Genomic DNA, 14,379 nt, shown 5'->3' on the forward strand with positions numbered 1-14,379 from the left:
GGGATTTGTGCATGATGAGGTGCTTTGCTATTTATGGTTAGAAATGGGCACTTACAGGGCAGGATATGAGGCTGATTCACATGTGCATAGTTCTAGGTGGTTAAAGATTAATAAACAGAACACTGCTAATGGGTGTGCATGTGAAAGGTTTTATAAATCTGAATATTTTTTCACAAATGCCATTTTTGGCATTTGGCCACATGTCCACTTTAAATAAGAGTCCTATGCACAGATTTATATATGACACCCTGGACCTGGAATCAGAATTATACAATACATTTAATGTCTCCATTGAAAAGACATGTTTTGAATCTGAATTTATACAGAAATGCATCACAAATGTTCTTTTATAATATACAAAAAACAGAAAGAAGAGCAGAGAGGAAGGGAGAAAAGAGACAGGAGCTCAGTGCACTGATGGGAAGTCCTCAGTCTAGGCCTATAGCAGTATAACTATGGTGGTTCAGGGTTACCTGAGCCAGCCCTAACTTATAAACTTTGTCAAAAAGGAAGGTTTTAAGACTAACCTTAATTGTTTCCTTTGAGAGGGTGTCTGGGAGCCGATTCCACAGGAGAGGAGCTTGATAGCTAAAGGCTCTGCCTCCCATTCTACTTTAGGAAGGTATGAAGGAGTTTGATCATGAAGGGATTCAGCCGAGTGTCATCTGCAATTAATACAGTGATTCCTAATAATATTGCCTATGGTAAGCATGTATAAGATAAAGAGTGGAAGGTTAATCATAAACCTAAACAAATTGGAATCTGTCAGATAAATAAGATTGGAACCACTTTAGTGATTTTCCTTTAATTCTGATCACATGCTCCAGTTTCTGTAATAAGATGTTGTGGTCAGTAGTGTCAAATGCAGTGCTAAGAAAAGAACAAGTACAGAGATGAGACTATTGTCCGAGGCTAAGAGAAGATTGTTGGTAACTTTCAACAGTGCTGTTTCTGTACTATGATGTGCTCTAAATCCTGATTGAAATTTTTCAAATAGTTCATTCCTGTGTAAGTGGTCTGATAGCTGCTTAGCAACACCTTTTTAAGGATTTTAGAAATACATGGTAGGTTGGATATTAGTCTATAATTAGCCAAGACTTACACTTACAGGCTTTTTGGGTAAGGGTTTGATTACTGCAGTCTTAAAAGCCCAAGGTACAAAGCTTGTTACTAGAGATAAATTTTCCAACTCTATTAAAGATGAGTTGATTAATGGCAGAACGTCTTTGAGCAGTCTAGTTGGGATGGAGTCTAAGAGACATGTTGATGATTTAGATTAATCAAATTGTTCCCATAGAGAGATCTATGGGAAAGAAGCAGTCTAAACATTAGATTAGATTCAACTTTATTGTCCTTACACATGTACAAGGCAACGAAATTCAGTTAGCAGTGCAGTATCTACAGTATGTACACTAAGGCAGTGCTATGAATAAATATATTCATATTTATATAATAAATAAAAAAGGCACATGCGATGAACATATAATGTATAATATAATTATGTTATATAATTCTAAACATTAGATTAGATAGATAGATAGATAGATAGATTAGTATAATATAATGCATGTTAATGTGAGTAAAATAAACATTTCATAATGTACAGAGAAATATGTGCTATATATATTGTGTGCTATTATATATGTGCTATTAATGTATGTACAGTCTCAGCAGAAACTATGAACGTTATTTACAAATGGATATGTACAAATGATACCTTAAGCTAAGTAAGTCACCAGTGCAAACATTGAAAAAAAGTTAAAGTAATACTTAGATAGTAGATATCTAAGTTACCAGTGCAGTGTAAAAGGTAGTGCAAAATTAGTACATAATATTCAGTCCAGAGTGTAGTTGGAAACAGTTCAGTGTTCGTAATGTACAGTTTTGCTGGTCAGAGTATATTAATGGGAGGGATGAGAAGTGTGTGGTAGTCTGTGTGGGGGTGGGTGGGACAGTGGGGTCAGCAGGGGGCAGAGTTCAGTGAGGTAACAGCTATGGGGAAAAAGCTGTTCCTCAGTCTGCTGGTCTTTGTGCGGAGGCTCCTGAAGTGCCTCCCAGAGGAGGCAGGTCAAACAGTCTATGGGCAGGGCGAGTCCTTGAAATTACTGTAAGCTCTACATAGACAGCATTTTCTCTGGACGTCCTCAATGGCTGGAAGTGGAGTCTCCGTGATGTGCTGGGCAGTTTTCACCACCCGCTGCAGTGCCTTACGTTTGGCAACATTAAATTTTAAATATCAGAGACAGAGCAATTCCACCCCATCAAAGTTTTCTTTGCTTGGTCTTAATTAGTGCTGGTCCTTAGTCTGTGTTCATTTTGAACCACAGCAGCTTTGATTTGAGAATCTACTGGCTCCTGTGATCAAGGTTGACAAGTCACCTTGACAGTACATTCCAAAGAATTTAACTACCCACACTCTTTCTTCTGCTGTGACCTGTTTGAGTTTAACCATTTTCATGTGAGGGCAGGTCAAATTTCAGCATTCCAGTCAATGACCTTATGAATAAATGAGAATCACTTTTTTATCTGCTGTTCTTCAGGCAAGCTGTGGAGGAGCCGGACAGTGATCCAGTCTCCCCAGGGTGACGGGAGGCCATGTCCGTCCCAAATGCAGCAGTGGAAGCCCTGCCTAGTGAAGCCCTGCTACAGCTGGAGATACAGTGCCTGGTCCGAGTGCAAAACTGAGGTTCATTACCTTCCATCCCCCTCTCTTAAATGCCATCATGATAGGATGCTTTACTGGAGTAGTATTCCATATTAGCCTGCATTAGGTCTACCTAATAAACTGAATCCTGAGTGTTTGAAGTAATGTACAATGTAACATGATAATGTTATGGTGTAAGAAAGTGCACATACATTCTGGTCATATTATTTCGCAAGCATTACTTTACCATTGCAGAGAAGATTTTTTTTGCCATGGATCGTCCAAGGCAACAAGGGTGGTATGATTTCCCATCCTAAAGTTCACAGAAAGCTGGTGATGCCTTTTGAGTTGGACTGATTATGCATTACTTAACTCCATGCGACATTAAATCACAGATACAACATCAGTGTATTCTAGAAGTCTTCCTAGTCTAGCCTACGAAAAAGCAAAATAAGAAGAAGAGTTAGGCCAATCACAACACTGGATTCATTATCCTTGCCTTCACCAACCTAACATTATATAAAAAATATAGACATGGGGGAATAAAGGGAAATTAACATATTGGTCATTTCCCATTGTCATTCCAACACATACGAATGTTAGCCTTCATATGCATTTAAAAGCTAGCTTGCTTGTTCCCCAGTCATTTAAGTTCAATAGGTTTTATTGTCTATGTGTTACAGACAGCTAAACATGACTTTATCTTATATTATGAACATCATGGTGGTCCCAACTGAAAAAACAAGGCAAGTGCATGTGCCACAGATATTCTTTGAGAATTACCTGGAGATATGGCTGTCTCTCTGCAAGTCTGTAGACTTTGCCTCTGTTCTTTATGCAGTCTGCATTCCTGATATCAACATAAGTAATCAGGGTTAATAATAGAACATGAAATCAATCATGTGCACTTTCAGACTCCAATCTTCAATACACTTTGCTTGCCTGAAGCATCTTTTTATTTCAGTTTTGTCTTATTTTTTCCTTTTTTCATAAACAAATAATTAAAACAATTTTGATACAAGGTCCTAACCACTGGATTGTGTGCTAACAGCCAACTACTTTTTTGTGATCGAATTTACTGCACAAGTTAAATATTCCCTAAACACAACAGTGTGTTTGACCCATATATGTGTTTATTCAAATGCCATCAGGGGGCAAGATGTGGAGAAGGCCTGCGTTTCAGAAATGTGTCATGCTATGTGGCAGATGGTTTGGGTCAGCAAGACAGCAGCCTGGTGGATGATGAGCTGTGTGGAGATCAGGAGCCGTCAGTGGATGGAGATACACACATTGTTTTGCAGGAACTCTGTGTTTTACCCTGTCCAGGTAGGTCATTCACACACTGTGATAGTACATTTTTAATGGTAATCTTTCATATTTTTGTCAACATTTTTGTCATATTTTAAAGAGTGAGGTGACAATGTAATGTAATGTAATAAAAATAGGGGTGATATGGAAATATGAAATGCAATTGATTTAGCTTCCATAATTCATAGTGAAATGGGCATTGAATTGCCACTTTGCATATTGTCAATTGCAAAATGAATTGCAAATTGAATAGAGACCAAAATCGCATAGCAATATGAGATGCAATTGATTCCACTTTCAGTGAGAATTTTTAGCAAAATAATTTGAAGTGAATCAAGTATTGAATTGTCACTTTGCATATTGAATTGCTAATTACAGAATGAATTGCAAAATGAATAACAAAGGCAAAAAATGTCCATAATATTGTTTAGAACAACAGCAATTCCTCTTTAAAGGTGTCTGTAATGGAATAAACACAAAAAATAAAGATCCATTTAATGCTCTGCATTTCATCTCATATTCTTACCAGATTACATTTATGTAGCTTCCAGCTAATGTTACTATGAGTCTTGATTCTGTAACTGTTGCTGCTCACTCTATAATATGTTTTTAGTAATTTTGTACCTAGTATGAACTTGTGCTAGACATGTTAATATGCCTTTCCACAAAATGCACAAAATGCCAAAATGCACAGTTTTTGTGTGTACACTGCATGGATTAGGTGACAAATCATATGCTCACACTGAATGTAAAAGTGGGACTTTTGTCAATTGACTGAAATTTATCAGATCCTGTCGTTGACTATCTGGCAGAACTTTGACCTGAGTCTGAGACGAGTCATGATGACCAAGTTTAGGTTAAATCTGGTATCTCAGTAATGTGTAATGATTAGAAATTCTGTCAGTGTATTAGACAACAAATATAGTATTTGGTGTGTCCTAGCAAATGTGCTTAATCCAGGTTTCAAAATGGCTGAAGCACTTTCTACTGAGTGTGTTTTTGTAAGAGCTTCAAGAGCATAAGTGTGTGGGACACAGGGCATTTTAACAACTTTTGTTGGTGATAAGCTGAGGACAATGTAGGAAGCTTGTACACAGCAGATAATGGATATTGATGGCAGCCTGCTTTCATTGTATCTCTGTGAAAACCTTTTTGTCGATATGAAGATGCTGAAAAACGCAAACAGTGGCTGTGGTTACAGCAGCTACAATGCAAGTACAGCATGTGTTCAAACATGCTGTACTTGCATTGTAGCTGCTGTAACCACAGCCACTTGAACGAACTGCAATTATTACAGTACAGTGACTACTCCAGCTCAGATCATGAGTAGGTGTAATAAGCCCAGAATCAAGTTTATTCGCTTTGCAGGGGGCAGAAGGCCAAAGAGGATTCATTCAGACCTGGTTCCTGTTTCTATCCATTCTGACTTGAAACCAAAATCATTCACAGCAATGGACACTTATTTTAATAGAAGTGACAGAGATAGTGTGATTCTGAATTTCTGTTCTTAATTACCTGTTCCTTTTATGGACAAGGGGCTTTAAGATTAAATGTTTAGAGCTGCTCAGCCTTGGCTCTCAAAGGGAGCAGTGTGACCTATTTAACAAACAATCTTCTCTTTGCTGAGAATATCATGCTTCTGGCCATGTGATTGCAATAAAAGATTGACTTAGCTTTGGTGAAAAATATCTGAGAGGATGTTTAATTTAGATTTTCATGTCATTTTGTGTGTGTTTTTCTGTTACATGCTGACATTTAAATGGATATACCAGTAGCTGAATGAAATGTACGTCATATCCTTTATGATACTGTACAATGATCAGATGACTTTTAAAGGTCATTTATTCCGTTTTCCTTTTCCTGTTCACCTGCCTCAGTTTACAAATGTTCCATCATGACTCAGTCTAAAAGTAGAGTTTGTAATATTGTCAATGCCAGTCAATCTACAGAGATCGCAGTGTTGGAAAATTTCCAGTTCAAATGCAGAAAATTGGCCTGATTGGATTAATTTCTTTATCTGAAGAAAGGAAATCTGTTTGAAAGAGATATCTTTAATTCTCTTGTTTTATAAGCATGTCTTCATTTCAGGATGTGTTCCTTATTTAGTGGCTGTTGATTCAAACTTAACATTTTAATCACATTTACCTGTTTTTTTGATAACTTTTGTTTAATGTACATTTCAAGAGCATTACCGTATTTTCCAGGCCTTAAGTCACACTGGGGTATAAGTCGCTTTTACAAAAGTAGCCAAAAAAAAGCATATATACGTCGCTTCTGTGTATGTCACGTTTCTAATTATACTAATTATAGTCTAAATTAGTCTATAAAGAATGTAGACTTGGCAAGACACTCATTATGAAATTCATTCATCTGTGTCAAGACAAGTTAAAACAATTCCACCAACATCGATAAAACGGCAGTACAGCAGTCATGTCTGCTGCTCTCACTTAGACTTTTTAAATAAAAATGTACTTTTTATTCTTTCTTTAGCCATTTCTACTTTAATGAATTTTGATCATTCTTAACCTACTTTAAATATAATGCGTCACTCAATATATTTTTTATGTGAAAGCTCAACGAAGAGTATTTTTATCTTTTTTTTGCGTTTAATGCCAAAACAGGCCTCTGTGGAAACCTTGTGCTGCTCACTGGACATTTACTATAGGTACCAGAATACAAGATGTTTTCCACAGAGCTGAGACCCTCCCCAACTGTAGAGTCAGGTTGAAGATCCTCTGTAGAGCCTCACACATTTAGGCAGCCCAGTCCTTAAGCAGACTTGGACGGGGCCAGCTGCCTTCCCATGGCACAGTCTTTATAACTGCAGCCTCACCCCTGTTACTGTGACAGATGGTGGCACATGCCCAGGTGATAAAGGGGGCGTAGCTGCAGTGATGGAGATGCACACAGGTGGAGGACAAGGATTAGGAGAGGAGATGAAGGAGGAGACATTGAGGAAGAATGAGGGGGTATGGATGGACAGGCTGGGGCTTTTGTGGCAGTGTCAAACCTACTTGTTCATTGGCTCTCTCCACATCACTGACTGGTGCCAGGTTGTTCTTTTTTTATATACAGTGAAGTTGTTAATTCCGGTCCACATTTCTCTGATGATGTGCTGTAGATTTTTCTATTTTTCTATTATTTGTAGTCCTCCTCAGCCTGCTTTAATCTCTTCATCAGCTCATGTTGGACATGTTTGAGCCTTTCTTTTTCTCCATCTTAAGATGTCTCCTTTTCCTAGTTAAGGATAGCTTTTATGTCACTAGTGATCCAAGGTTTATTATTAGGCAAACAGTGCACAGACTTTGTAGGTATAACAGTGTCTCTACATAAGTTGATGTAATCTGTGAAACATTCAACCTGTCTGTCTGGGTGATCTGTCTTTGACTGGGTTACTTAATAATATCTTGGAGAGTGAGAGGATGCCTGAGGAATGGAGGAGAAGTGTACTGGTGCCCATTTTTAAGACCAAGGGAGACCTACAGAGTTGTGGAAACTACAGAGGAATAAAGCTGATGAGTCACACAATGAAGTTATGGGAAAGAGTAGTGGAGGCTAGGCTGAGGTCAGAAGTGAGCATTTGTGAGCAGCAGATATAGCAGCAGTATGGTTTCATGCCAAGAAAGAATACCACAGATGCAATATTTGCTTTGAGAATGCTGGTGGAGAAGTACAGAGAAGGCCAGAAGGAGCTGCATTGTGTCTTTGTAGATTTGGAAAAAGCGTATGACAGGGTGCTGAGAGAGAGGAGCTGTGGTTTTGTATGAGGAAGTCTGGAGTCTGGAGAGTCTGGAGAAGTATGTTCGAGTGGTGCAGGACATGTATGAGAGCTGTAAGACAGAGGTGAGGTGTGCTGTAGGGGTGACAGAGGAGTTCAAGGTGGAGGTGGGACTGCACCAAGGATCGGCTTTGAGCCCCTTTTTGTTTGCTGTGGTGATGGACAGACTGACAGATGAGGTTAGACAGAAATCTCCGTGGACCATGATGTTTGCAGATGACATTGTCATTATTAGTGAGAGCAGGGAGCAGGTGGAGGAAAATCTAGAGAGGTGGAGGTTTGCTCTGGAAAGGAGAGGAATGTAGCTTATCCGCAATAAAACAGAGTACATGTGTGTAAATGAGACGGACTAAAGTAGAACGGTGAGGTTACAGGGAGTAGAGGTGAAGAAGGTGGAGGACCTAGGGTCAACAGTCCAGAGCAGCGGAGAGTGCGGAAAAGAAGTGAAGAGACGTGTGCAAGCAGGTTGGAATGGGTGGAGGAAAGTGTCAGGTGTGATGTGTGGCAAAAGAGTGTCAGCAAGAATGAAAGGAAAGGTGTACAAGACAGTGGTGAGACCAGCAATGTTGTATGGTTTACAGACAGTGGCACTGATAAAAAGACAGGAGGCAGAGCTGGAGGTTGCAGAGCTGAAGATGTTGAGGTTCTCTCTGGGACTGACGAGGATGGATAGGATCAGGAATGAGTACATCAGAGGAACAGCTCATGTTAGATGTTTTGGAGAAAAAGCCAGGCAATGAGCCAGAATGAGATGGTTTGGACATGCTCAGAGGAGGGACAGTGAATACATTGATAAAATTATGCTCAGGTTAGAGCTGCTAGAGGAAGACCAAAGAGGAGGTTCTTGGATGTAGTGAAGGAGGACATGAGGATAATTGGTGTGGGTGAGGAGGATACAGAGGATAGGGTTAAATGGAGGCAGATGATTCGCTGTGGTGACCCCTGAAGGGAGCAGCAGAAAGGAAAAGAAGAAGTCAACCTGTCTGTCAATGTCCATGCTGTTCCCCTCTGTTCCCAGCAATACATTCCAGTCTGTGCATTCAAAGCAGTCCCTTAGAGACTCTTTGCCTCAGGTGTCCATTTCCTGACTGTGATGGTGGTTGCAGGTTGCTTCAGTACACAGTGTTTTAACAAGTCTGCAGTAAGACCAGGTGGTGATCTGACCTGCTGAGTGGTGGTAGGGCAGTAGAGGTATAGGCCTTCTTGATGTTTGCATACAGCAGATGAAGTCTTTTACCGTCTCTGGTATGACAGTTCACAAAATGGAAAAAGTCAGTCAGGTGTGAGGTGAGAGTCACATTGTTAAAATCTCCCAATATTATGACATGTCATGGATTACTTCCCATGGACCATTACCTGTTGCGGTTGGTCTTGCCACTTGCCTCAGCATCTCTGTACGTACCATGGTGAAGGGGTGAGTCTTAAATATCTAGAGGTTGAGCCATGGCAACTGGACTTCTAGTTTTTAGATTGAAACATTTCACTACTCATCCAAGTAGCTTCATCAGCCCAAGAGAAAGCTGGTATGGATTCTCCAGTTTATCCTTCAGGTTGGTTTTATTCCACCCCTAGCGCAAATAGGCCCACTAGGTGAACTATGTAAATGAGGTGAGAGTTGTTAGACCCACACTCCTGAGTTGGTTTCACTTCACATCTGACCTGAATACGCTTGTTAGGTAAACAATAGAAATGAGCACAGGTGGGGGTCATTAGGATCTAATTGTAGACTCATGTGACCCCTCTGATTCACCAACTGGCTGATGGATCACATGAGTTAACAGTGAAATTTATTATCTGCTGGCTTTATTTGTTCATGCTGATGACTAATCTCCACTCACTCAGGCTGCTGGAGGTTTCTTCTGTTAAAGGGAGTTTTTCCCTTCCCCACTCCTTTCTTAGCGAAAGAATGTGGGTCTGGAACCCCTGCCATAGAGAGGCTTTTCCTCCGGCCTCAAAAGAGCCAGGCCAATCACAGCCATTTATCTGTAATGGCGTGGGCTTTCAATCAGATTTAAACAAGCTTTGCACATATGCACTGACTCGTTCGTAACGTTTCTCAATGCCAGTCCCAAGTCCACAAATCTTTCATCTTTCAACAGTTGGCTTTTGCTATTGACTTCGTTCAAAAATATACACAGAACTGGTGATAACACCATGGATTTTCATGTTTTTACAACAAAAACCACAGCTAGCTTGCGGTTGCGTCTCTACCGCATGCCATTCGCTGGTCTCACCGTCGCTTTCCTTGCATCATATCGTTCTTACAAGAGTTAGTCTGGCTTGCCAGGCTAGTTTTTCCTTTCCATAGTCAGCAATGCTTGCTGATAGAACTGAATTGAGGGCTCACCAGGCACATATATTGGGCAATGAGTTGCAGATGGATTGGTATCGGCGTTAAAAGTTTGTCAGCTGAAAATGATAATGAGTAAGTACATACTTCCCGACCGTTAAAACAGTACATTCTACGTAGTATGAATATGGGTATGAATTGAATTCGGACGTACTACATCTGATGTTGTTGATGTTATCCTGTGTCATGTGTCGTCACAACAATGCAAATATTTAAAAAGCCCATTCTACTGCACGGTAATTTTTAATTCCGTTAAATGTTCTAATCTGGATATATGTACAATAATATACTAAAAATAATATATAATTGTATCATTGTGTATTATATATACAATAATTTACAAAAAATGCGCCAATCTGAGAGGCAGCAAGTCCGAGTAGCTCTGTGTTTTTTGTAATTTTTTTGTAGTTTTTTTGTATGTTTTGTCCTACACTGTGTACTGGCTCAGAGTAGTGTACACTAGAGAGGAACTGCTGGCCCTGTCGAAGATTGGACATGGGGAAAAACACTAAAGCCCGGATAAGCTAAAGGCTAGGATGAACAACAGAAGGTGGAGATACAAGCCTTTTCTGCCATCTGTATTCAGAATCAGAATCAGAATCAGTACTCCAGTGCAAACAGACATAAATACAAATGCTACAAAGGGTCAAACAGCAAACATAAATGCTACAGAAATGCTACAAAAAACTAAAAGACTAAGAGAAAATTGCACAGATAACCTGAGAAACAGGATGAAAGGGGAACTAATTGGTGTGCAAAGAGCAAAAAGGTGCAAGTGTCATAGTGCAGGTGGTGGAAGGGAATGGTGGAGAGCTACGAGTTTAAGAGTTGGATGGCCTGAGGGAAGAAGCTTCCTTTGTGCCGGGCTGTCTTGATGTTTGGAGCTCTGAAGCGCCGGCCAGACGGTAAGAGCTGGAAGAGGTGGTGACTCGGGTGGGTGGCGTCCAGAGTGATTTTCCGAGCTCTTTGTCTCACTCTGGAGGTGAACAGGACTTGGAGGGTGGGTAGGGTAACACCGATGATCTTCTCAGCGGTCCGAACTGTCCTCTGAAGTCTTCGGATGTCTGATTTAGAGGCAGAACTAAACCAGACAGTGATGGAGGAGCACAGGACAGACTCGATGACCGCTGAGTAGAACTGGGTCAGCAGCGTCTGTGGAAGGTTGAACTTCTTCAGCTGGCGCAGGAAGTACAACCTCTGCTGGGCCTTCTTCGTGATGGAGTCGATGTGGAAGTTCCACTTCAGGTCCTGAGAGATGGTGGTGCCCAGGAACCTGAATGACTCCACTAGTGCCACAGTGCTGTTCATAATGGTGAGAGGGGGGTGGGTGGGGGCATTTCTCCTGAAGTCCACAACCATCTCCACTGTTTTGAGCGTGTTTATCTCCAAGTTGTTGTGACTGCACCAGCAAGCCAGCTGCTCCACCTCCTGTCTGTATGCAGACTCTTCACCGTCCTGGATGAGACCAATGACAGTGGTGTCATCTGCAAACTTCAGGAGTTTCACAGAGGAGTCACAGGAGGTGCAGTCGTTTGTGTAGAGGGAGAAGAGCAGTGGGGAGAGAACACACCCCTGGGGGGCGCCGGTGCTGGTGATGCAGGAGCCAGAAGTAAATTTGCCCATCCTCACTAGCTGTTGCCTATCCGTCAGGAAGCTTGTAATCCACTGACAGGTAGAGTCAGGAACGGAGAGCTGGGAGAGTTTATTCTGGAGGAGTGATGGGATGATGGTGTTAAATGCCGAGCTGAAGTCCACAAACAGAATCCTTACATAAGTCCGTGGTTTGTCCAGATGTTGCAGGATGTAGTGCAGCCCCATATTGACTGCATCATCCACAGACCAATTGGATCGGTAGGCAAACTGCAGGGGGTCCAGGAAGGGTCCAGTGACGTTCTTCAGGTGGGCCAACACCAGTCTTTCAAAGGACTTCATGACCACGGATGTCAGAGCCACTGGTCTGTAGTCGTTGAGTCCCGTGATTTTTGGCTTCTTGGGGATGGGAATGATGGTGGAGCGTTTGAAGCATGCAGGGACTTCACACAGTTCCAGTGATCTGTTGAAGATCAGAGAGAAGATGGGAGCCAGCTGGTCAGCACAGGTTCTGAGGCATGATGGTGAAACCCCATCTGGTCCTGGTGCTTTCCTTCTCTTCTGCTTCCTGAAGAGCCGACACACATTGTCCACACTGGTCTGAAGTATCGGAGCGGGGGAGAGGGGGTTGATGGTTGGAGGTGTTAAAGGTTGCTCTGGAGGACAATCAGAGCGGGTGGGGGGTGATTCAAATCTGCAATAAAACTCATTCAGATCATTCACCAGCATTTGATTGCCTATTGAGGAGGGGGATGGAGTCCTATAGTTGGTTATTGTCCTCAGGCCTCTCCACACTGAAGCAGAGTCGTTAGGTGTAAACTGGCTTTCCAGCTTTTTGGAGTAGCTCCTCTTAGCTGCTCTGATCTCCTTATTCAGTGTTTTCCTGGCCTGATTATACAAGACCCGATCACCACTTCTGTAGGCATCTCCTTTGGCTTTACGAAGCTGTCTGAGTTTTCCAGAGAACCACGGTTTGTCATTGTTGTATGTTAAGAAGGTCCGGGTGGGAATGCACATGTCCTCACAGAAACTGATGTAAGATGTAAGAGAGTCCGTGAGTTCGTCCAGGTTTGTGGCAGCAGCTTCAAAAACACTCCAGTCAGTGCATTCAAAGCAGGCCTGTAGCTCCTGCTCTGTTTCCCTGGTCCATCTCTTTACAGTTCTCACTACAGGCTTAGCCGATTTAAGCTTTTGCCTGTATGTTGGTATGAGGTGGACCAGACAGTGGTCAGAGAGTCCTAAAGCTGCTCTGGGGATGGCGTGATATGCATCCTTTATTGTGGTGTAGCAGTGGTCCAGAATATTCCCCTCTCTGGTGGGGAACTTGATGTGCTGCTTGAATTTGGGCAGTTCGTGGCTCAAGTGTGCTTTATTAAAGTCTCCGAGGATGATAAAAACAGAGTCCGGGTGTTGCTGCTCCGTGTTTGCGATCTCCTCAGCCAGCTGATGCAGCGCGTCGCACACGCGCGCTTGCGGGGGAATGTAAACACTGACCAGGACGCACGAGGAAAACTCCCGCGGCGAGTAGAAGGGTTTACAGTTAATGAAAAGTGCTTCCAGGTCAGGACAGCAGATCTTCCTCAACACTGTTGCATCTGTACACCACCTCTCATTGATGTAAAAGCATGTCCCACCACCGCGCGATTTCCCCGTTGCGTCTGAGTTGCGGTCCGCTCTGATCAGCTGGAATCCGGGCAGATGGAGCGCGCTGTCTGGTATGGCTCCATTAAGCCAGGTCTCCGTGAAACACAGAGCAGCAGAGTTCGAAAAGTCCTTGTTTATCCGGATAAGCAGGTGTATTTCGTCCATCTTGTTGGGTAGCGAGCGGAGATTCGCCAGATGTATGCTGGGCAGCGCTGTCCTGAGGCCACGCTGACGAAGTTTCACCAGCGCACCAGCGCGCTTCCCGCGTTTGCGCTTTATGAGAAACGCAGCTGCTCCGCCAACTAAAACGCTCCACAAAACGTCCGAATGTGCAAAAATTGGAGGAAAAATATCCTGGGAGTGCTGCCGAATGCTTAGCAGTTCAGCCCGAGTGAAACTTAATAAGTTACAGAAAGAAAGTGCTGGACAAACTAACAAATATAACAAAACAACTGGAGAGCTCCAGACCGAGGCAGCCATCCGCTGCGCCATCTTGGATATCGAAGGGGAAATTCTAACTCGCTGCATAAGAAGTGTGACAAGCTGAAGATGCTTGTACGGAACCAGCGTACCTCTTCCACCACTGGGTAGATCTGATCACAGCATGATCTTTCTTCAGCCAACATACAGGCCCTGTGTGCTGGGATGTACTACTGGAGGAGCAGGAAATGGACACTAACATGGACAGGAGTGTCAACATCATCACTGACTACATTAATTTCTGTAGAGACACAGTACTTCCAGTTAGAACAGTACAGTGCTATCCTAACAATTAAACCATGGATCACCAGTGACGTTAACCCATTAGGCACCCCCCACCCCCTTTTTCGCACATACCCAAATTAAACTAGCTGTTGTTCTTACATTTTAACAGTTATATTGATGACCTTGGTGTCGTTTGAAGGAAAAGCTTTCCAGTTTACTATTGGCGTGCTGTAAAATGTGAAATATGACTCCCCTCCCCCTCTTGCTTCGAGCGCTGCTTGCCCAGCGTTGTCAAGGCAACATTTACAATAGAGGTGGGGGCCATTTAAAGCCCACTGATGCGTCATCAAACATAACGAG

The 14,379-nt window shown here is 42.4% G+C and overlaps 1 protein-coding gene across 1 annotated transcript in view; it reads left to right on the forward strand.

Moving 5' to 3' along the window:
* thsd7aa (thrombospondin, type I, domain containing 7Aa) overlaps window positions 1-14,379 on the forward strand; it is a 215,668-nt gene that overhangs the window by 178,339 nt on the left and 22,950 nt on the right. The window contains exons 21-22 of the mRNA XM_026300874.1: window positions 2,541-2,686; window positions 3,796-3,970. Of these exons, the coding sequence (XP_026156659.1) occupies window positions 2,541-2,686; window positions 3,796-3,970 (321 nt within the window). The remainder of the gene's footprint in view (window positions 1-2,540; window positions 2,687-3,795; window positions 3,971-14,379) is intronic.

The sequence above is a fragment of the Mastacembelus armatus genome, chromosome 11 (genome assembly GCF_900324485.2).
Source record: "Mastacembelus armatus chromosome 11, fMasArm1.2, whole genome shotgun sequence".
NCBI lineage: Eukaryota > Metazoa > Chordata > Actinopteri > Synbranchiformes > Mastacembelidae > Mastacembelus > Mastacembelus armatus.